Source organism: Pristiophorus japonicus, chromosome 1 (genome assembly GCF_044704955.1).
Source record: "Pristiophorus japonicus isolate sPriJap1 chromosome 1, sPriJap1.hap1, whole genome shotgun sequence".
NCBI lineage: Eukaryota > Metazoa > Chordata > Chondrichthyes > Pristiophoridae > Pristiophorus > Pristiophorus japonicus.
Genome location: NC_091977.1, coordinates 175,994,340 through 176,017,072, shown reverse-complemented (window position 1 = coordinate 176,017,072; position 22,733 = coordinate 175,994,340). Strand labels below are relative to the sequence as shown.

Genomic DNA, 22,733 nt, shown 5'->3' with positions numbered 1-22,733 from the left:
TTAATTTGAAGAGACCTCTGTGACATAATACTGAACAATGATTTTCAACAAATTTGCAACTTCTAATTTTGTCTTTGCCATTTGCAACAGTTTTGTGACAAACCTATATTCGATTGAGAATCAAGAATGTTTTTTATTGCATATATAGAAAGAATTTCAAAACTATATCTTACGAACTTAAAATGTGTCTGTAGAGAATATTAACTTCTCTTACCCATGGGTCATTTTACAAGTCTCCCAGCATGTCATATCATCATCATATCCTAGGCAGTCCATTGAAATCGGGCAAGACTTTCTTCCACTCTAAAAGTGAGTTCTCAGGTGACAGTATAGTATATGGGAATTACAGTCCCTGTGACAGGTGGAACAGACAGTGGTTGAAGGAAGGAGTGGGTGGGGAGACTGATTTGCCGCACGTTCCTTCTGCTGCCTGCGCTTGGTTTCTGCATGCTCTCGGCGATGAGACTCGAGGTGCTCAACACTCTCCTGGATGCTCTTTCTCCATTTTGGGCAGTCTTGGGCCAGGGATTCTCAGGTGTTGGTGGGGATGTTGCACTTTATGAAGGAGGCTTTGAGGGTGACCTTGAAGCGTTTCCTCTGCCCATCTGGGGCTCGCTTGCCGTGTAGGAGTTCCGAGTAAAGCGCTTGCTTTGGGATTCTCGTGTTGGGCATGCAGACGATGTGGCCCACCCAACGGAACTTGGTCAGTGCTTTGATGTTGGCCTGAGCGAGTACACTGATGTTGGTGCGTCTATCCTCCCAGTGGATTTGCAGGATCATGTGGAGGCAGCGTTGGTGGTACTTCTCCAGCACTTTGAGGTGTCTACTGTATATAGTCCACGTCTCTGAGCCATATAGGAGGGCGGGTATCACTACTGCCCTGTAGACCATAAGCTTGGTGCCAGATTTGAGGCCCTGGTCTTCAAACACTCTCTTCCTCAGGCGATCGAAAGCTGTGCTGGCACACTGGAGGCGGTGTTGGACCTCGTCACCGATGTCTATCCTTGCTGATAGTAGGCTCCTGAAGTATGGAAAATGGTCCTGGCCTCCTTCCATCCGGCATCGTTCTGGCCTCCCTCCGGCCGCTGGTCCCACTCAACTGGGGAGCCCCTGGTAAGCACTTGGTGCGCACAATGGTGGTGACCATTCTGACCTCTCTGACCTCTCCTCCTTCCGCGAAGTGGACCTCTGGCCATCCCAATGCCTGCCCTCAGTCAGGAGCTAATACCTGGGAGAGGGAAGCATTACCTCAAATCTCTCCTTCCCCACTTTTCACGCCTTGGATCTCTCTCCATCTCACTGAAGGGCGCTGCTCAGTGCCGAGCTTACGGCTCGCATCCCACCATAGGCAACTCGGCTCATACATTAGAGCCCAGTCGTCTTGAATCCCCTCGCCACTGGACCAAGACCTTGCTTTGCTTAGCCCGAGTGGTAGCCGGTGTACAAAGGCCACCCCACGTTAAAATAACTCACGCGCAGACATCTTCCACCCTTCAAAATTAAGTTCGTGACCTGGAACATAAGGATCCTCATGGACAACCCCAACAGCGACCGCCATCGTTGCCCGGGAACTCAGACACTTCGACGTTAACATCGCCGCCCTAAGCGAGACTCAGTGGGCAGGGGAAGGTCAGCTCAGTGAACAAGGTAGTGGTTACACCTTCTTCTGGAAAGGTAAACCAGAAGAAGAACGGCGCCTCCATGGAGTTGGCTTTGCTGTCAAAAATGAGCTGATGGGCCGCCTCAGAGACTCGCCCTGCGGGGTGAACGAATGTCTCATGACACTCCAGCTCACCCTAGCCCAGAACCAGTGCGCCACAGTTATCAGCGCGTACGCCCCAACACTCGACGCAACAGATGAGACCAAAGAGGAATTATACTCCAGCGTCGATCAATCCCTGTCCCAAGTCCCTACGGACGACAAACTGATCCTCATCAGTGACTTCAATGCCAGAGTCGGTAAGGGAGTCTTACCCCTTACCGACTCTGGGGAGGGCTGATCAGCAGAGAGGAGATAGGGAAAACCAACTCCAGTAGTACCCTGCTCCTGACAAAATGCCTAGAACATGATCTTGTCATCACCAACACCTTGTTCCGCTAGAGGGACAAGTACAAGGCATTGTGGCAACAGACTTACTCCAAGCACTGACAACTGCTCCACTATATCATCGTCCGAGCAAGGGACCGCAAGGACATGCGCATCACCCGCGCCATGACAGGAGCCGACGACTGCTGGACGGACCACCGCCTAATCCGTTCCATCATCAACATCAATATAGCCCCAAAGCAGCGACGGCAACAGAAACAATGCCGCATAAAAATCAATGCCGGGGCACTCAAAGACCCAGTTAAGAAAGCCCTATACAGCCAGCGCCTCAGTGACAACCTGGCGGCCTTCGATGACCCCGAGATGCAGAGAGCCCACAGCGCCTGGTCTGCCCTCAAGGCCTCCATAACCAGCTCCTGCGAAGAGAAGCTCGGTCACTCAACCAGGAAACACCAAGACTGGTTTGACAAGAACGACCAGGAGATCCAGGAGCTAATAAGCTGCAAGCGCAAGGCAATTCTGAACTTAAAACAGCAACCCAACTCGGGCAGCAGTACAATCCAAGATAGCGGGTGGGATGGTAGCTCCCTAGGGAGCTCTCCCTGAACAAACTTTCCCCTGGCAATCTGCTGCCATCCTTCACTCTTCTCTCCCTCTATCTTCCCCTTCCCCCTCCACTGTTTAAGCCCCCCCTGGCCCTATAGTGGTTGCATTTCCTACCCCTAAAGTATCTCCCTTACCCCTAAAACCTATGCTGCAAGGGCAGCTACCTGGACCCACTGCCCATCCCCCACCTGGTCACCTTCATCCATAAGCATCGGACTTATCATCATCATATCATAGGCAGTCCCTCGACCTTCCTGCTGCCAAGACTTTCGCTCCCCACTGGACATGGCCAACTCAGCTGCTTCACCTGATCCCCGACGGCATCCGGTGAGCCTCCAACTAGCTACGACCACAGGGTTGGGGCCTACCTTCTCTCTTTGCCCTCATGCCTTGGCCTGCCCTGCATGTCATATAATTGCTTGAAAATAGCTTATGACTATCTTAACTTCTTCTGATGTAAAATCTGGGGGTTTTCAATTTGTATGAGTCAATATTACATGAGGAAATGGATTTTGGAGATACTTTAGATAAATAGCTCTTCATTGGCTGAAAATCCAGTTGATTGTTCAGCTCGTCAAGTCATGGCTGCATCATTGATTTGATCAGGTCAAGACAGCAAACTGACTATATTCATTGACAGTGAGAGGAGGCTGACAAGAGTCCAGAACAAGTAAGTTCTTCACACTTCTGAAAGAGTCCATGTGTAGAAAATGGTATAATATTCAAAGGAATATTTCAGGCTAAGAAACTGGGGCTTCACTGTTCCCGTTTTTTAATCACTTGATTGTGTCTACCGATGAATATTTTGATTTTGAAAATAACAGCAATACCATTTCACTTGACTCCTGTTTAATGGATTTAAGCTCCATTTATTTCTCAAGTCTACCTACAATCTTACTTACCAACATCAGTCAAATGGTCTATCACCTCAACCACATAAAAATTGTACACCAAATGCATGTGAAATAAGATTTAATTCGATCATGTTTCAGTCTATAAATTTGCTGCAATACCATTATGATATAATTTTAACGTATCTGTCAACTTACAAGTGTGGTGAAGTTCCCAAGGATGTGAAATGGCGGTAATCTGACGATAGATCAGTTTTCTTTCAATTTTGTTATGTAAAAGGTCTACATTGATTTACATATTGGTGGAGTTGCTGTACACCTTAGACTAATTTGATAAGGTTCTGCTCCCAGCGTAAAGCCTCCCTAGCAGCAAACATGGATCAGAAAATAGGGGCTATCATGTTCTAGTCCAATGTCTGCTTCCACTCTCATTGCCAATGACTCTGTGCTGAGAGTGGAGCCACAGTAAATGACCCTGACCGTTTACACAGTATCTACAGGACCATAGATGAAGCTGCTAGTGTAATTGTATCAGCTTCAATAATGTTACTCACTTGAGGAAATGATCAGAACACACAGTAAAAAGGTGAATCATGTGGGAAAAATGTTAGCTGTGTGTCACTGAGAGATCACTGTGGTTTCATATTTTAAAGAGATACACAGGGGTGAAAAGTATATGTAAAAGTATTGAAGCACCATTGACCTCATTAAAATGAATATTCTTGTGATCTGAACTGTAAAGGTGTTATCTGACTATATGTAGAATAGGTTGACAAAGATGTACACGAAAAGTGTTGATTTTTCTCATTACTGTCCGTAGGTGCTTCATTCCAAATATTTATGCTGCTCTTGCCACAGCAGCTCTGATGCCCTTACTGTGCCTTGTGGGAGTCTTTGTGATTTCTATCTATGTATATCAGATGATTCAACAATGGAAGTCCTATGATGATGTTTTCAGAGGGAAAGCCAATAGCACAGGTAAGGACAGCATGAATATTATAGTTTGAATGAGTTGCAAACAGTCATAATAATTTCAATATTATTTTCAAGTATATTTTTCCATAATGCTCAATTTTGTCTTTGTGATGGTATAAAATTATCTGTAGAAAGGATGAAAAATCTTCCATGCATTTAAATCTCTCCTAATATTTTCAACCCGACTTTCAATTTTCTATCCTTTGTTTTGGTATAGGCTGACGACTAATAAAATAATAACCCAAAAATGCTGAAAAATGTTGGTCGGTAATTTGTGAGGTTTACCACTGGTCCTGAAGTAACCTTCACACAAGGTCTCAAGATCTCTGTAGCAAGAAGTTTGTTTCTTCCGACGTTCAGTTGAGATCAGTGCAAGTAAATAGGGAATCCCTATTACAAGCTGCTGTGACATCAACAAGCTGTCTAAGCAGCCAATCACAATGCAGATTTCTCACAAACCGGGAACCAGGAATTGAAGAAGCTCTTTTTATTCTAACTTTTTACAAATGTTATAGAGAGCAAAACAAAGCTTGGAGCTCTCACATGAGGAAAAGGTAAACCTGAAATAAAGAGGAACAAACTTGAAAAAAAAATGTCAGTTTCTTCAGAATTGTAATTTTTATTAAAATGAAGAAATTTGACATTCCACAAAAATAAAATTTGTTGTTCAGGGCCATAATCTTTGTTTAGCAGTCATTACGCTGTTAAAACCCATTACACCTAATCCAAAAGGGTCTAACTTTTATTTTAATGGGGTATTTAACAGCATAATTACCGTGGAAAAAACAGTTTTCGTCAAGTTTCATTGATTGCTAGCTATGGGGGCGGGGCCACAGCGCAGCCAGTGTCAGAGCAGTAAATGACTGACTGCAACTTCAGGATTTCCACGTTAGGATGTGCATGCGCTATATCCTGAAGTTGCGGTCAGTTTCAATGAGATAACAACAGCGAATGCTGTTTGTTTGCTGTTATTATCCACTGCAAATTCTGGGCCCATATGTCTGTTTTAAAAAAAAGTCCAGGGAGCATTTTCTCCATCTCTTGAGGAAATACTACTTGCTTACCTGCAAAAATATTGCTAAGTATGGTTACATATATTGCAATTCCCTCAGCCACTGTTATTCTCCTACTGTGTGAATGGGAGTGAGTGCCAAGATGAAATTATGAGCTTCATAAGGTAGTAGTTTTAGGGGAATTATAGTATTGTATCTTAAATGGGCAAAACTAGTTTATTACCAAAAGTGTAGAGATGATACTATTGTTGATTGTTGTTATTGTAAGAAAGCATCTGACTCAGTGGGTTAGAATAATATTCTTTTATAATTCAGACATGGGTTTCAATCTATGCCATTCAGGTATGTTTATGATGGTGTTTTCACTGAGCTGCACCTTTCACGACCTCAGGATGCCCCAAAGTGCTTTACAGTTAATGAAGTACTCACTGTTGTAATGTAGGAAGCCTAGGAGCTAGATTGTCTAAATATGATAATGACCAGATTATCTATTTTATGTGTTGGTTGAGGGATAATTATTGGCCAGGACATCAGGCAGAACTCCCCTGCTCTTCTTCTAGATAGTGCCATGGGATTGTTTGCATGCACCTTAGTGCATGACTGGGCCTCAGTTTAAAATCTCCTCCAAAAGGTGGCACCTCCGATGGTGCAAGATCTCCTTACATGTCTCACACTATTCCCTTATATAATTTGATTAGTCCACTGCAAAAACAAGTTTTCAACAAAAAACTCATTTGGTAAGGCCCATAAAGTATTATTAAAATTGATAAATTTGGAGTGCATTCATTTACCTTGAGATAATGCGTGCAAAATGAAATAATAAAGATACATGTTTACATTTCAGTAAAACTACAAGTAGGTCAGTACAATTAAAGTTCTGATTATTTATTTTAAATCATTTATACACCAATAGATAAAAAAGACAATCTATGCCCATAAAATAACATCACCATCAACATTTGCTTAATCGGTTTCAAGAGCTATAATCATTCTGTCCATTCTCATTTGCTTAATGTCATAATTTGTGTTTGTGTATCATAGTACCTTACAGCAGGTGTCATTTCTCTTTTCGAAATCATAAAAACAGACTAGTTATTTTCTGCATTGCTATAAACACCCCATAGGGCCACAGCAAGGCCAAAGGTAGTCAAGTTGATTAAACAACTGGCTGCAATACAGTGGAAATAACTATTGATATCTTAGTTCTGAGCCATTGTGTGTGACTTTAATCAGTTGATTTCTGAGTCATTATTTAAGGTAATATCATTAATATTATTATTACCTGCAGGAAATTGTAAGTATCTACGCATAGAACAGCACCATGGGCTCAGTTTTCCCCAAGCCAGTTTTCTGGCATATTGCCAGAGTTACGCTGGGTTTTCTAGGCCAGAAATGCGCCAGAAATAATATTTTGCCAAACTTTCCCCGATGTATAATTCGAATTTGGTGCCGCGCAGCGTGTCCAGTCTTCTCGGGGGGGTGGAGCCTTGATCTGCTCCAAAAAGATCGGGTTGCCATGGTAACCAGGGACACAATGCGAGCTGAGGCTGCAAAGTGAAACATACAGCCTGCTCCCAACACATTAAAACATACTGCATCAACTTAAAAACACATTAAAACGTGTTGCAGCAACTTACCTCCAATTATTAAAGCCGGCCCCGCTCCCCGACCCTAGCCCAGGCCGAAGAGCTTGCTGGTCTGCTCCCCCGCCCGACCCTGGTCCCGGTCCCGCTCCTAGCACAGGCCAAAGGGCTTGCCGGTACGCTACCACGCCCCTATCCGAGGCCAAATGGCCTCCTCCCTCCCAGTCCCCACACCTAACTACACCCAAAAGGCTTCCCCCCCCCGCCCCCCCCCCCACACCCCCTTCCACCCCCCACCTCTCTCTCTCTCTCTCTCTCTCTCTCTCCCCCTCTCTCTTATCTCCCCTGCTGCTGCTGCCCTGGCATCTGCTGCACTTACCCACGCAGAGTTCCTTACTTGCGCCGATTTCTTTAACTCTCCATTAGGTTTTTCTGCAGAGGCCACGTACGCTGGCCTAAGCAAAACTGGAGTAACTCTCAGCTGGCCAAACTTGCCTAAATGGCCAAAATTGGCACGGGTGGCAGGTTACACCCCCTTTGGCTGAAAAAAAAACGTACCTAATAAACCCGTAACTGAGTTATGCTGGTGCAAATTGATTGGGGAAACTGTGGATTTTTAACTTAGGCCAAAAAAAGCAGCCTGCTCCAAAAAAATGGTGCAATTCACTGGGGAAAATTGAGTCCCATGTCTCTAGAGGGAAAGTTTTCTATGTTACATTGCCTATGGCACTAGCGCCAAGTGGCAAATGGAGATGAGGATATTGGGCACAGATCCATAACGGCATATCTCTGCTCATTTTGTACAGTGCATAATGTTCTGGCCAGCCTTTTATGGCTGCCTAAAATGTAAGACAGCTGTACTTCAGTATTTAAATTATATAAGGTTATAGGAACGTACAGGACTGGCACAGACTCTGTAATTTATTTGGCTTGTCCCACGAACTAATACCACTCAATTTCCCATTCCTTTAATTTTTTTAATCCAATTTTGACTTCACTATATTCACAATCCTCAGCATAAAATAGTTAAATCTAAATTCTCTGTACACCTTTCCTCTTCGAAGTTTGAGCCAGTGTCCCCCAGCTCTAGATTCTGTGGAAATCCCTTACCTATTATCAGAGTTCAATTTATCTATTTCCTTAAGAATCTTCAGTACTTGAGCTTTCTCTTCTCCTGTTATGGTTATGGTTATAAACCATTCAACAAATTTTTGAACCTAAGCATTTACTTAGCATAATTAAATACATTTCTGAAAGTGGACTTTGAACGATGATTTTAGCAATGATTTGATTTTTGCATTTTGTTTGCCCAAATTTTGGGTGGCAACATTTTTGTTTGCTAAATCAGAATATGGAAATTGCTTTGGGTATTTTGGCAAATAGCATGGGGTAAATGGTGGAATCCGAATCAGGTTCAGTTGCACCAGATGCTACCGTCTATGGGCTCAATTTTGCCTAGGCCTGTTTTCTGGCGTATTGCCAGAGTTACGCCCATTTTTCTAGACCAGAAATATGCCGGAAATAATTTGCCAAAGTTTCCCCGATCTATAATTCAAATTTGTCGGCGCGCAGCATGTCCAGTTGCCTCGGGGAGTGGAGCCTACTGTCTGCGCCGAAAAATGATGCCGCACCTTCTGTGCATGCGCAGGAAAAAAAGTTACATTTCTGACGTTGCAATGGATGCACATGCACAGTACAGCTCCGAGTTGGCAATCGGCCATTTTTAAAGAGCCAGTTGTGTGTGAGAGAAGGAGTTCTGTGTGAGAGCATTGGAAAAATCACAGCTGCAGCAGTACAAGATGCAATGTGGTGCAAGGACCAAGAATTTCTTACAGGAAGAAGTGGAGGCACCAGTTACTGTGATTGAGAACAGATGGCAGGAGCTGGATACCAACAGAGGTCATAAAAGTTCCACCCAAAGAAATGAAGAAACACTGGAACCAAGTTGCAGAAGATTACTGTGCAATGGTGACCACCACAAGATCTGGAGGCTAGTGTGTAAAAAGAAGTGGCAGGACCTTGGTCAAGTCGTTAATGTAAGTAATATTTTCATTTATTCAACGGAATTGCAATTGTAAATGTGACCATCTGTATGTCCCACCCAGCAGAAAGGCACCCTCTTTAAAAAGTTAGGTTTTCATCTTTGCAGAGGATGGTGGCACATAATAAAAGGGAAAGCACTCGAACAGGAGTAGGCCCGGCAAATCTGCACTCACTGACACCCTTGGAAGAGAGGGTCGCTGCTTTGATGGGTCCTGCCTGGAGAAAAGCAACAACCACTGCACAAGCTGGGCCCACACCCGAGGGAGGGGTAAGTCTTGCAAATTCATCGTGGCCCTTCAAATCAGCCTGCTGTTGGCCTGCAATCTATGTGCCTACTCATGCCACCCACCCTTCCCCCTCCTCTGCTGCTAACCATTTGTCTGTGTTCTGTTATATTTTGCAGAACTTGAGGCCGACCCTGATGATGCAGAAGAAGATTCAGACATGGACGAGCCTGAGGAGGAGAACATCTTCCACTCCAATCCTCCAGACCAAGAACATGGGGGTGAGGGGGAGGGGATGGAGCTGGATGAAGCTCCCACTATTTTACTGACTTTGGAGTAGGTGCCGCTCATTGTGGTGACAGCCCCTTCCATGACTGGTGGTTTGAGTGCTGGTGGGACATTCCATGGTTTCCCACCTTCCGAGGTTGCGGGTCCCAGTGTTGGGGTGCGAGCCACACCCGTGTGGAGGAGGGGAAGGAGAGCTCAACCGCGCTCTCCTGAGGTGCAGGATCTAACAGATGTGGTTCAGATGATGTCATTGAGTGTGGAGAGCATTGACCTTACCCGATCACTCCTGGACACTATCAGTGAGGTGAGTGATGAGGTAGCGGAACTGTTGGGAGAAGCAACAGCAATGGCACGAGAAATGGGAACAATGTCCGGGACCATCAGTGAGGGAATAGTGGCTATGAGGAAGGGAATGTCAGAGGTAGCTGATGTGCTATCAGTGACCATCAAGGAGGGAATGTCAGAGGTAGTGCAAACACTGTCACTGACCATGAGGGAGGGAATGTTGCAGGTCGTTGAGACACTGTCAGGGCGCATGAGGGCGGCATCTTGGAGTTAGCTGCTGCAATAAGGGACCCCGCCCAGACCCCGTGTCCATTGTCACTCCCACTCCAATTCCCACACCAGCCTCTGAAGAGTCCAAAGCCAGGCCCTCCAACTTGCCTCCTGCTGCCGAAGCCGCCCCCCCCCCCCACCCACCCCCCCAAACAGGTGCATAGTACCCGAGATCTAGAAAGAATAAGCCTGGTACCAAGCCCAGAAACATTGCACACCACCTGTGGGCAGGGGTGATGGAGAGTCCAAAACCAAGTGCAGCAGGCGGTCTTAGAATAAAGTGGAGGAGAAATGGGTGGGTGCAGCCTTTCTTTGCTGTTGTTATTTTTGTTGTTACTGTTGTAACTGTTCTCAAATTAAAAGTTTTTTGTAAGTTATGTAAATTTACAAGTTTAAATGTTTGTAAGAGATCTTAAAGAGTGATCTTAAAGTAAAGTTTGATGCAAGAATAATTTTATTAAAGTTAAGTTAAGTACAAAAGAACTGTTTGTTAAAGTTTGAAATAATATATATTTTACATTAAAACTGAATCATTTCTATTATTTGCTCCATTAACACAACACAACATTACAGAACATCTCCAAACAGTAAACATGGTCCATGTGGAAAAGTTGCTGCTGATTCTTCAGGCATCAGTAAAGCGTTCACGGATGAGCTGTTGGCGCAAGGCTCGACCAATCGTTAAAGAGGCACGATGGTCCACCCTCCTCCGCCGTCGTGCTCCAGCCTCAGGCACTTGCATGCCTTCCTCATCCTCATCATCCTCCTTTCGCTCGTCATCTGCATCTTCCACATCATTATCATCAGCCACTCTCATCACAGGTGGGTCTTCTACTACCAGATGGCATGCAGCACACAACAATGAACTGACCGACAATCTCAGGGGAGTACAGCAAGAAGCCTCCGGAATGGTCCAGGCATCGGAAACGCTGTTTCAAGATGCCAATGGTCCTCTCTATGATGCTGCGCGTTGCAATGTGCGACATGTTATATTCCCGGTCAGCTTCCATCTGGGTTACGCGTAGGGGCATCATGAGCCAGGTGGCGAGGCCGTGCCCGTTGTCTCCCAGTAGCCAGCTCTGCTCTTCTGGCTGCTGCTGAAACATGGCAGATATAGCACTGTCGCGTAGGATGAACGCATCATGGGTGCTCCCAGGGTATCTTGCATCGACTGACATGATATGATGCATGTTGTCACACACGAGCTGCACATTCATGGAGTGGAAGCCTTTTCTGTTCCTGTACATCTCGGAATCCTCCAAAGGTGCTTGAAAGACGATGTGGGTACAATCAATGCAGCCCTGTACCTTTGGGAAACCAGCAATCCTGGAGAAGCCCACAGCCCTGTCATGGATTGCGTGGGCAGTCATGGGGAACTTTATGAAGTCATTCCTCCGAGCATATAGTGCAGCTGTCACCTGCCGAATGCAGACATGAGTTGCATGTTGAGAGATGGCGCACACATCCCCAGTTGTAGCTTGAAACGAGCCAGAAGCATAGAATGAAAGTGCAGCTGTAACCTTCACTTCAACTGACAAAGCAGTCCTCCTGATGCTTCGAGGTTGCAGGTCTGCTTTGACCAACTCACAGATCTCAGTTACATCTTCTTTGCGGAAACGCAGCCTTCTGACACAGTCTGCATCACTCAGGTGGTGGTACGAACGCCTGTCTCGATATACCCGAGGTGGGTGAGGCCTCCTGCCCAGCACCCTACGAGCTCTGATGTTCCTGATGCAATGACGTCGAATCAATTGCCTCCTACGTAGCACCATGATGCAGCAGTATTGCCCACATGCTTAAGTTTAACCTTTGAAAAAAGCTCAAAACGGCAGGAAAGCAGGCAAGCAGGACAGGTTCACAGTTCTCTCTCTCCCCAAGGTCTGTATGGATGGACCACACCCAAGGTCATGTGACTTCTTCTCTTTCCCCCCTAACTAATTGCAGTCTTGTGACTTCTCCCCTTCTCTCTTCCCCCCCTCCCCCCCCCCCCCCCACTCCCCACTCAATGCAGTCTTCAGAAGTCTTCCGATCGGCACCTCACTCCCCGGGCTCGAATCCTTCCGATCGGCACCTCACTCCCCGGGCTCGAAGCCTTCCGATCGGCACCTCACTCCCCGGGCTCGAAGCCTTCCAATCGGCACCTCACTCCCCGGGCTCGAAGCCTTCCGATCGGCACCTCACTCCCCGGGCTCGAAGCCTTCCGATCGGCACCTCACTCCCCGGGCTCGAAGCCTTCCGATCGGCACCTCACTCCCCGGGCTCGAAGCCTTCCGATCGGCACCTCGCTCCCCGGGCTCGAAGCCTTCCGATCGGCACCTCGCTCCCCGGGCTCGAAGCCTTCCGATCGGCACCTCGCTCCCCGGGCTCGAAGCCTTCCGATCGGCACCTCGCTCCCCGGGCTCGAAGCCTTCCGATCGGCACCTCGCTCCCCGGGCTCGAAGCCTTCCGATCGGCACCTCACTCCCCGGGCTCGAAGCCTTCCGATCGGCACCTCGCTCCCCGGGCTCGAAGCCTTCCGATCGGCACCTCACTCCCCGGGCTCGAAGCCTTCCGATCGGCACCTCACTCCCCGGGCTCGAAGCCTTCCGATCGGCACCTCACTCCCCGGGCTCGAAGCCTTCCGATCGGCACCTCACTCCCCGGGCTCGAAGCCTTCCGATCGGCAACTCGCTCTCTCTTTCTCCTCCACCGCCCCCACGGCTTGTTTTCTAGCCGAGCCCCTGTGTCCGGGCGCGGAGCCGATTCTGCCGGCCAAAGCTACGACCCTCCAGCCCTGCTTCAAGATGTTCGGTGGTGGCGTGAGTGAGTAAAAAAATGAGAAAACTTCTGAAGTCCAACAAACTTTCATTTGCTACGTTGATAGGTAAAAAAAGTTGAACTTTATTATTGATTTTGACGTTGTTCTTGACTCCCTCCAAAATCTTTGATTTAAAATCAGTGGTGTCTTTCAGCGCCGATTTGTCAATGTGCGCTGGTTTTCTTAAGTGCGCAGAATGTTTTTCGGGAGTGGCCAGATACGCCGACCTAGGAGGAAAAAATGTTGGCAAAACTGCGGAAAATTATAAAAACCGGCGCAGACATGAGGGAACATCAAAAAAAAACTGGCCTAGAAAAATCGTAGCTAAGTCAGTTACACCGGCACAGATCGCAGGGGGAAACTTGGAAAAAAATAAATATGGCCAAAAAAAACACCGCACGCCAAAACAATGGTGCAAATGACCGGGGAAAATTGAGCCTCTATGTCTGTCACTGAGTGCTCTGAAGCAAATACCTTAATGTTGCCATGCAGTCTATGGTGGACTAGATTTCAGATAATTGGTTATGCAAGACTGCACAAATGCTGTTCCTGAATTCCTCCATAGTGATCGCCAGACAATGCAGCTACTTGGCACACTCTCGAATGACAACAAAAAACTTTGATGTTCAGATAGTAGCCTTTTATATGCAGACCCGTGAGGTCTATATCCTAGGGTTCTGAAGCAGACAAAAGACACAGTTCGGCTTCTGGACAGCAAGTTCCTGCACCTCCTGCTCATTCATGCTCTGTGATCCACCTTGTGCATCTACTTCAAACTGACTATCTAAATCTCCCATAGTGGGTTTACTAGTGCATGCGACAGGTGGAGTAACATAGAAAATAGGTGCAGGAGTAGGCCATTCGGCCCCTCGAGGCTGCACCACCATTCAATAAGATCATGGCTAATTATCACCTCAGTACCCCTTCCCTGCTTTCTCTCCATACCCCTTGATCCCTTTAGCCGTAAGGGCCATATCTAACTTCCTCTTGAATATATCCAATGAACTGGCCTCAACAACTCTCTGCGGCAGAGAATTCCACAGGTTAACAACTCTCTGAGTTGATGTAGAGTTCGGTGAGCTGCTAGGCTGTTGGCAAATTGGGCTGATTCCTGAAGGTTGCCGACAGAAACAGCTTCAAGGATGCCTCTAGCATCACCCTGGACCATTCCCTTGGTGACTTCCATCCCCAGAATGTCCACCATAGCCAGTTTGAACAGACCTGTGGCTTTAAAATTACAGGCCTACCTACCATTCGGGTTTGTTTCTGTCTGTTATAACTCCTTGTCTTGTAAGCAAAGAGGTAGTGTTGAACTGCTGATGGTTTGAAGAGTACATAGAGTGAGATACATGTTTAAACTGAATCCCAGCTTGTGTATGAGTAAATGAGCACACATCATGCAGCTAGGTAATGCAATAACCTTATTTTGTGAGCTCACTTTCCCAAATGCTAATGTGATGATAGATTTAGGTGGAGGAAGGAAAATTAGAGCAAGCGTCACCCACCTTCTTGCCTCAAGAGGTGTGGCATAGGAAGAAAATAGGAATGTTATGGTCATAATCACTGTAATTACAATTTACAAAAAGTCCAATTTCACCACTACTCTGTGGAATTGCTTTCAAAGAAGTGAATGAGTTAGAATAAGTGTATTCCCTTCCAGCACATCTACTCAACACCAGAAGTTCAACGGTATCTGACTAATTGTCGGCTCACAGGTTTATTGAACAGCCCTCAGACAAGTATTATTTAAATTATAACTTGATCATTTTTAATTAATTAATTAGCTTATTTGTGGATTTATATATTTTTTATTTGTTCACGGGATGTGGTCGTCGTTGGCGGGGCCCATCGCTAATTGCCCTTGAGAAGATGGTGGTGAGCCACCTTCTTGAACCACTGCAGTCCGTGTGGTGAAGGTACTCTCACAGTGCTGTGAGGGATCCAGGATTTTGTCCCAGCGACGATGAAGGAACGGCGATATGCTTCTAAATCAGGATGGTGTGTGACATGGAGGGGAACATGGAGGTGGTGGTGTTCCCATGTGCTTGCTGCCCTTGTCCTTCTAGGTGGTAGAGGTCGCGGGTTTGGGAGGTGCTGCCGAAGAAGCCTTGGCGAGTTGCTGCAGTGCATCTTGTAGATGGTACACATGCAGCCACGGTGCGCCGGTGGTGAAACGAGTGGATGTTTAAGGTGTCGGATGGGGTGCAATCAAGCGGGCTGCTTTGTCCTGGATGGTGTCGAACTTCTTGAGTGTTGTTGGTGCTGCACTCATCCAGGCATGTACTAGTGATTCCTGACAGTTAACCAACACATGATTTTGGGACTGGATAGCAAACCATGGGGCTGAAATTCAGGCAGACCAGAAACTTAGCGCACTTACGATTTTTCACCTGTTTTTACCACCGGGTGCGATGAGGCGGCCTTCTGATCGATTTTCTGCATTTCTAACTTTTTTCCGCGTCGGACCAGAAGTCGGTCATAATGGGGGCGGAAGTGCAGTGGTAAGTCCTGGTGAGGGGCGGAAGTTCATGAAAGAATAATCATACCTGGATCTTTGGACGGAATCAGCTTGATGGGCTGTATGGCCTTTTTTCGCACTAGATATTCATATGCCTTTGGAGCAGACATTAGCATTTCTAGCCTCTGCATTTGACAGCGGCGGAGAATGAGGCAAAAGCCAGTGGTGAGGTCTACTGTTGCTTCACTGCTTTTACCTCAATTTCCCTCCAGCCAGGACCACCGCTGATTGGTGCTTCTCTGATGCCGCATGCAAATTTCAGTGGGGGTTGTGGGGACCTGGGTGCCCATTCAATTTCTCTCCCGTCTGCCCCAGTTATCTGTCACTTCTGAGAGTCACTATGTGGAAGGTGGCAGTAGTTCTAGGGCAGCAATGGTAGAAACCCATAGGTCAGGGAATGCAGGGATAGTAGACTCCTCCTCTCCCTCAATAGACTCCCACTTACTTACCAATGCAAACAGTCTCAGCTAGGGCCTACAAAGCTGATGGTCCCTTGATTTCTCGTACTCTTCTGTCATTTTAAATGCCCGCCAACCGCTTCTGTTGCTGGAGCGGCATCCTGCTGCAGTATCACCACCACTGGTGAGCTCCCTCAAGGCAGTGGGATTCTCGCTATGAGCCCACTGTGACCTGCAATTCAGAGAAACTGGCCAGGATTGAGATAAAGTCGGAATGATGGCTGGCATTCCTTCCCCCTACTCTGCTCTTAAAGAGAACAATCAAACCCTCTGTATGTTTTCAGATTTATCTGTTTTTTTGATTTCCAGCTTTTGCAGAATTTTGCTTTTTCCATACTTTTTCAGGTCTTCTATTTCCAAATTTACTCTTATCAGTCAAGAAGTGCTAGCCTCAGATCATCATCATAGGCAGTCCCTCGAAATCGAGGAAGACTTGCTTCCACTCTAAAAGTGAGTTCTCAGGTGACTCAATAGTCCAATACGGGAATTGCAGTCTCTGTCACAGGTGGGACAGACATTCGTTGAAGGAAAGGTTGGGCGGGGAGTCTGGTTTGCCGCACGCTCCTTCCACTGCCTGCGCTTGGTTTCTGAATGCTCTCGGTGATGAGACTCGAGGTGCTCAGCGCCCTCCCAGATGCTCTTCCTCCACTTAGGGCGGTCCTTGGCCAGGGACTCAGATAAGATACTGTTAGAGTACTGTGTGCAGTTTTGAGCACCCCACGCGAGAAAGGACATTAAAACCATAGAGAGCGTACTGTGTAGTTTCACTCGAATCTTGTCAGGGATGTGGAGGTAATAGTTATGAGGAGAGACTTGAGACACTGGGACAATTTCCACTGGAGCAGAAAAGCCGAAAAGGAGATTCAATAGAGTTGTTTAAAATTATGAAGGGTTTGAAAGTGAATGACTATTTCCTCTGGTTGGAGATTTAGTAACAGTGGGGGTCATCAGTTTAAAAGAGAGTGAAGAGAGAAGTTAGAAAAAAATGTCTACGTAGAAAATTGTTAAAGCAGAATCCTTTGCCACACAAAATAGTTGAGGCAGACACATGCATTTTTTTAAAAGAAGAGTAGATAAATATTTGAAGCCGAGGAAGATACAAGGCTACAGGAAGAGAGGATGACCATGGGATTAGTTTTGCACTGCTCTAACAAAAAGCTGGTACAGCCATGATGAGCCAAACTGTTTCCTTCTGTACTGCAAACTGCTATCTCTGTAAAAGATAGAATCAATTTTCTGCTCTTAATTTGAGGTTACTGAGTAGTTCTTTGATATTTAAGGCTATATCCACTTATCTGACAATTCAGTCTAATGCCAAAGTGTCTGATATGACTGATAATCATTATCCTCAGAGTTGAAGTGACTGTCTAGCATAAATCTAAAGTCATGACTTAAGTCTTCTGTTCACGCAGAACAAGTTTCCTCAGGCCACTTTGCACACTTGGTCACACTTCAGACCAAAGGGAGTGAGAGTGCTTGCCTATGGGAGATGATTTTTGTGTTGGGCATGAGGCAAGCATTTGGTGAGATCTCGAAATGTAATCCTTCTGGAAAAAAAACCCTCCAGAAACATTCACATCTTTGCCAGAACGCAATAGATAGAGTTATGAGAAAATTATGTATCTTTCAAAATATGGTCAAACGTTCCTTTGCATAAATTTCTACAAATAGTTAATGGAGTGGGTGGCTTTTGAAATGAACTACGGTATAGGTCAGCATGCATGCACTATAATTGAAAGAAAACAACCCACAGCATCCTGACAGCAGCTGATTTCTTCCTGAATTGTATATATTGGTGGTACTATCTACTTCTTTCCAAATCTTGGTCAGACATTTAAAGCTGTACATTAATTTATTTACAGGACGTGCTGAATTAAATACACCATGGCTCAGTTAGTAGCACTCTTATCTCTAAGTCAGAAGGTTGTGGGTTCAAGTCCTATCCCAGAGCCTTGAGCGCAAAAATCTAGGCTGACACTCCAGTGCAGTGCTGAGGGAGTGCTGTACTGTCAGAGATGCCGTCTTTTGGATGAAACGTTAAACCGAGGTCACGTCTGCTCTCTCAGGTGGGCGTAAAAGATCCCATGGCAATATTTCGAAGAAGGGCAGGGGACTTATCCCTGGTGTCCTGGCCAATATTTATCCCTCAATCAACATCACTAAAAAAAAGATTATCTAGTCATTGTCTCATTGCTGTTTGTGGGAGCTTGCTGTGCACAAATTGGCTGCTACATTTTCTGCATTACATCACTGACTACACTTCAAAAAGTACCTCATGGCTGTAAAGGGATATCCAGTGGTGACGATCCCTGGCCGCCCCACACCGATCCCTGACCGACCCCCGATCCCAGGCCGACCCTCGACCGACTCCCGACCCCTGGCCGAACCCCGATCCCTGGCCGACCCGCGATCCCAGGCTGACCCCCGATCCCAGGCCAACCCCCGACCCCTGGTTGACCCCCGATCCCTGGCCGACTTCCGATCCCAGGCCGACCCTCGACCGACTCCCGACCCCTGGCCGAACCCCGATCCCTAGCCGACCCGCGATCCCAGGCTGACCCCCGATCCCAGGCCGACCCCTGGCCGACCCCCGATCCCTGGCCGACCCCCGACCCCAGGCCGACCCCCGATCCCTGGCCGACCCGCACTGATCCCAAAAGACCACCGCCTCATGCTTCCTCTGAAACAAATGCTCCCTCTCTCTCTGCAGCTGTGCGTCTACCCACCCACAGCCAGCTAGCTTCTCAATCTAGCTGCCCTCGGGTTTCCCGCCCCCCTCGAAGCCCTACCCAACCAAACCCCTCCTTAGTTTTACCTAGTTTTGAGTTATCAGGACACTTGAAAACTGCTTCTTGATGATGGATTTTCATCAAACACAATACCAGCAATGAAAACATTAACCTTTTTATTTTGTCCCGTTTCTCTCTCTCTAGGCCAAGTACCATTTTCAACCCGGATGGGAGGCACCTGCTCCCAGCCTCTATCAACACACTCTAGAGTTTGCATTTATATAGCACCTTCTCACAGCCTAGATTTTCCTCTTCAGTGATTATGTCTCCATTAGCTTGGCAGAATGGGTGGCAATTTTGTCCACCCGCCAGTCGCACGGCTGACCCTGGTGAATTTCCACGGGTTGGCTGAATTTAACTATACTGCCTCAGGTTCCTAATACTGTCCCACCTGCACCAGGGAGCCATGATTTCTAGCTGCTGCAGAATTCGGCAGCTTGAAAGGACCATCCATCCTCACCAACCCGAGTTATGCTGGAAACCACTGTAACTTCACGGGAAAGTGTTTCATCACATCTCACAGGATTTCCTATAGCACTTCACAGCCAATAAATTACAATTTGAAAAGGAGACATTGTTATATGGATAACAGAAGTCTGCAAAAGTATCCATAGAAATACATAGAAGTTACAACATGGAAACAGATCATTTGGCACAACTAGTCCATGTCAATGTTTACCCTCACATTTACCCACCCTATTCCTATATCCCTACATCCAGGGGTATTCAACATTTAGGAAGGATAGACAGAAAGGAAAAGGTGGCGGGGTGGCATTGCTGGTTAAAGAGGAAATTAATGCAATAATAAGAAAAGACATGAGCTTGGATGATGTGGAATCGGTATGGGTGGAGCTACGGAATACCAAGGGGCAGAAAACGCTCGTGGGAGTTGTGTACAGACCACCAAACAGTAATAGTAAGGTTGGGGACAGAATCAAACAAGAAATTAGGGATTCATGCAATAAAGGTACAGCAGTTATCATGGGTGACTTTAATCTACATATTGTTTGGGCTAACCAAACTGGTAGCAATGCGGTGGAGGAGGATTTCCTGGAGTGTATTAGGGATGGTTTTCTAGACCAATATGTCGAGGAACCAACCAGGGAGCTGGCCATCCTGGACTGGTTGATGTGTAATGAGAAAGGACTAATTAGCAATCTTGTTGTGCGAGGTCCCTTGGGGAAGAGTGACCATAACGTGATAGAATTTTTTATTACGATGGAGCGTGACACAGTTAATTCAGAAACTAGGGTCCTGAACTTAAGGAAAGGTAACTTTGATGGTTTGAGGCATGAATTGGCTAGAATAGACTGGCAAATGATACTTAAAGGGTTGACGGTGGATAAGCAATGGCAAACATTTAAAGATCACATGGATGAACTTCAGCAATTGTATATCCCTGTCTGGAGTAAAGATAAAACGGAGAAGGTGGCTCAACCGTGGCTAACAAGGGAAATTAAGGATAGTGTTAAATCCAAGGAAGAGGCATATAAATTGGCCAGAAAACGCAACAAACCTGAGGACTGGGAGAAATTTAGAATTCAGCAGAGGAGGACAAAGGGTTTAATTAAGAGGGGAAAAATAGAGTACGAGAAGAAGCTTGCCGGGGACATAAAAACTGACTGCAAAAGCTTCTATAGATATGTGAAGAGATAAAGATTAGCGAAGGCAAACGTAGGTCCCTTGCAGTCGGATTCAGGTGAATTTATAATGGGGAACAAAGAAATGGCAGACCAATTGAACAAATACTTTGGTTCAGTCTTCACGAAGGAAGACACAAATAACCTTCCGGAAGTATTAGGGAACCAAGGGTCTAGTGAGAAGGAGGAACTGAAGGATATCCTTATTAGGCGGGAAATTGTGATAGAGATATTGATGGGATTGAAGGCCAATAAATCCCCGGGGCCTGATAGTCTGCATCCCAGAGTACTTAAGAAAGTGGCCCTAGAAATAGTGGATGTATTGGTGATCATTTTCCAAAAGTCTATCGACTCTGGATCAGTTCCTATGGACTGGAGGGTAGCTAATGTAACACCACTTTTTAAAAAGGGAGGGAGAGAGAAAGCGGGTAATTATAGACCAGTTAGCCTGACATCAGTGGTGGGGAAAATGTTGGAATCAATTATTAAAGATGAAATAGCAGCGCATTTGGAAAGCAATGGCAGGATCGATCCAAGTCAGCATGGATTTATGAAGGGGAAATCATGCTTGACAAATCTTCTGGAATTTTTTGAGGATGTAACTAGTAGAGTGGACAAGGGAGAACCAGTAGATGTGATTTATTTGGACTTTCAAAAGACTTTTGACAAGGTCCCACACAAGAGATTGGTGTGCAAAATGAAAACACATGGTATCGGGGATAATATACTGACGTGGATAGAGAACTGGTTGGCAGACAGGAAGCAGAGAGTCGGGATAAACGGGTCCTTTTCAGAATGGCAGGCAGTGACTAGTGGAGTGCCGCAGGGCTCAGTGCTGGGACCCGAGTTCTTTACTATATACATCAGTGACTTGGATGAAGGAATTGAGTGTAATATCTCCAAGCTTGCAGATGACACTGAACTGGGTGGCGGTGTGAGCTGTGAGGGGAATGCTAGGAGGCTGCAGGGTGACTTGGACAGGTTAGGTGAGTGGGCAAATGCATGGCAGATGCAGCATAATGTGGATAAATGTGAGGTTATCCACTTTGGGGGCAAAAACACGAAGACAGAATATTATCTGAATGTCGGCAGATTAGGAAAAGGGGAGGTGCAATGAGACCTGGGTGTCATGGTTCATCAGTCATTGAAAGTTGGCATACAGGTACAGCAGGTGGTGAAGAAGGCAAATGGTATGTTGGCCTTCATAGCTAGGGGATTTGAGTATAGGAGCAGGGAGATCTTACTGCGCTTGTACAGGGCCTTGGTGAGGCCTCACCTGGAATATTGTGTTCAGTTTTGGTCTCCTAATCTGCAGAAGGATGTTCTTGCTATTGAGGGAGTGCAGTGAAGGTTCACCAGACTGATTCCCGGGATGGCAGGACTGACATATGAGGAGAGACTGGATCAACTGGGCCTTTATACATTGCAGTTTAGAAGGATGAGAGGGGATCTCATAGAAACATATAAAATTCTGACGGGACAGGACAGTTTAGATGCGGGTAGAATGTTCCCGATGTTGGGGAAGTCCAGAACCAGGGGACATAGTCTTAGGATAAGGGGTAGGCCAATTAAGACTGAGATGAGGAGAAACTTCTTCACTCAGAGAGTTGTTAACCTGTGGAATTCCCTGCCACAGAGAGTTGTTGATGCCAGTTCATTGGATACATTCAAGAGGAAGTTAGATATGGCCCTTACGGCTAAGGGGATCAAGGGGTATGGAGGAAAAGCAGGAAAGGGGTACTGAGGGAATGATCAGCCATGATCTTATTAATTGATGATGCAGGCTCGAAGGGCTGAATGGCCTACTCCTGCACCTATTCTCTGTTTCTATGTTTCTATCACCTTTTCCCATAGATGGTGCTTCTTCTAGTTTTCCCTCCCTCTCTGTGCCTGACAGCTCAGCAGCATAAGATTAAACTTGCAGCCTACTCCTCAGCCTGTGTCAGTGTTACCAACTTGCTGCATCATTAAAATGAAATGTACTTTATTTGTTTTGAAGATAACAGGAAAGTACTAATCTAGTTCAAGGTTCAAAGATACTGCTCAGAGAAAAGAGAAAGTTACCGAGCTTGTGCTTAAACAAGGAAGGAACTGTTCAAATTGACCAGAAAAGAACAGCTGAACTTAGTTATACCAGACTGTACGTAATATCTTCCAAGCACATAGCTAACCATACTTGATAAGTAGAGGGCAAGGATGGCTTAATTCTAAAATGGTAACAATTTTACTGATAGGTTTACAAAACGTAGCAAAGCAATGCAATATTTCTTTCACTTAATGGCCCTACTTTATCAAATAAAACGTATTGTCAAAAAATAACTATTCTATCCTATAAACTTTAATCTT

At 46.1% G+C, this 22,733-nt stretch overlaps 1 protein-coding gene across 3 annotated transcripts in view; it reads left to right on the top strand.

Annotated features, from left to right (window-relative positions):
- Window positions 1-22,733, top strand: part of adgrv1 (adhesion G protein-coupled receptor V1) — an 892,784-nt gene that overhangs the window by 786,474 nt on the left and 83,577 nt on the right. For all 3 annotated transcript variants that reach the window (XM_070885047.1, XM_070885038.1, XM_070885028.1), the window contains one exon: window positions 4,325-4,482. In XM_070885047.1, coding sequence (XP_070741148.1) covers window positions 4,325-4,482 — 158 coding nt within the window. The remainder of the gene's footprint in view (window positions 1-4,324; window positions 4,483-22,733) is intronic.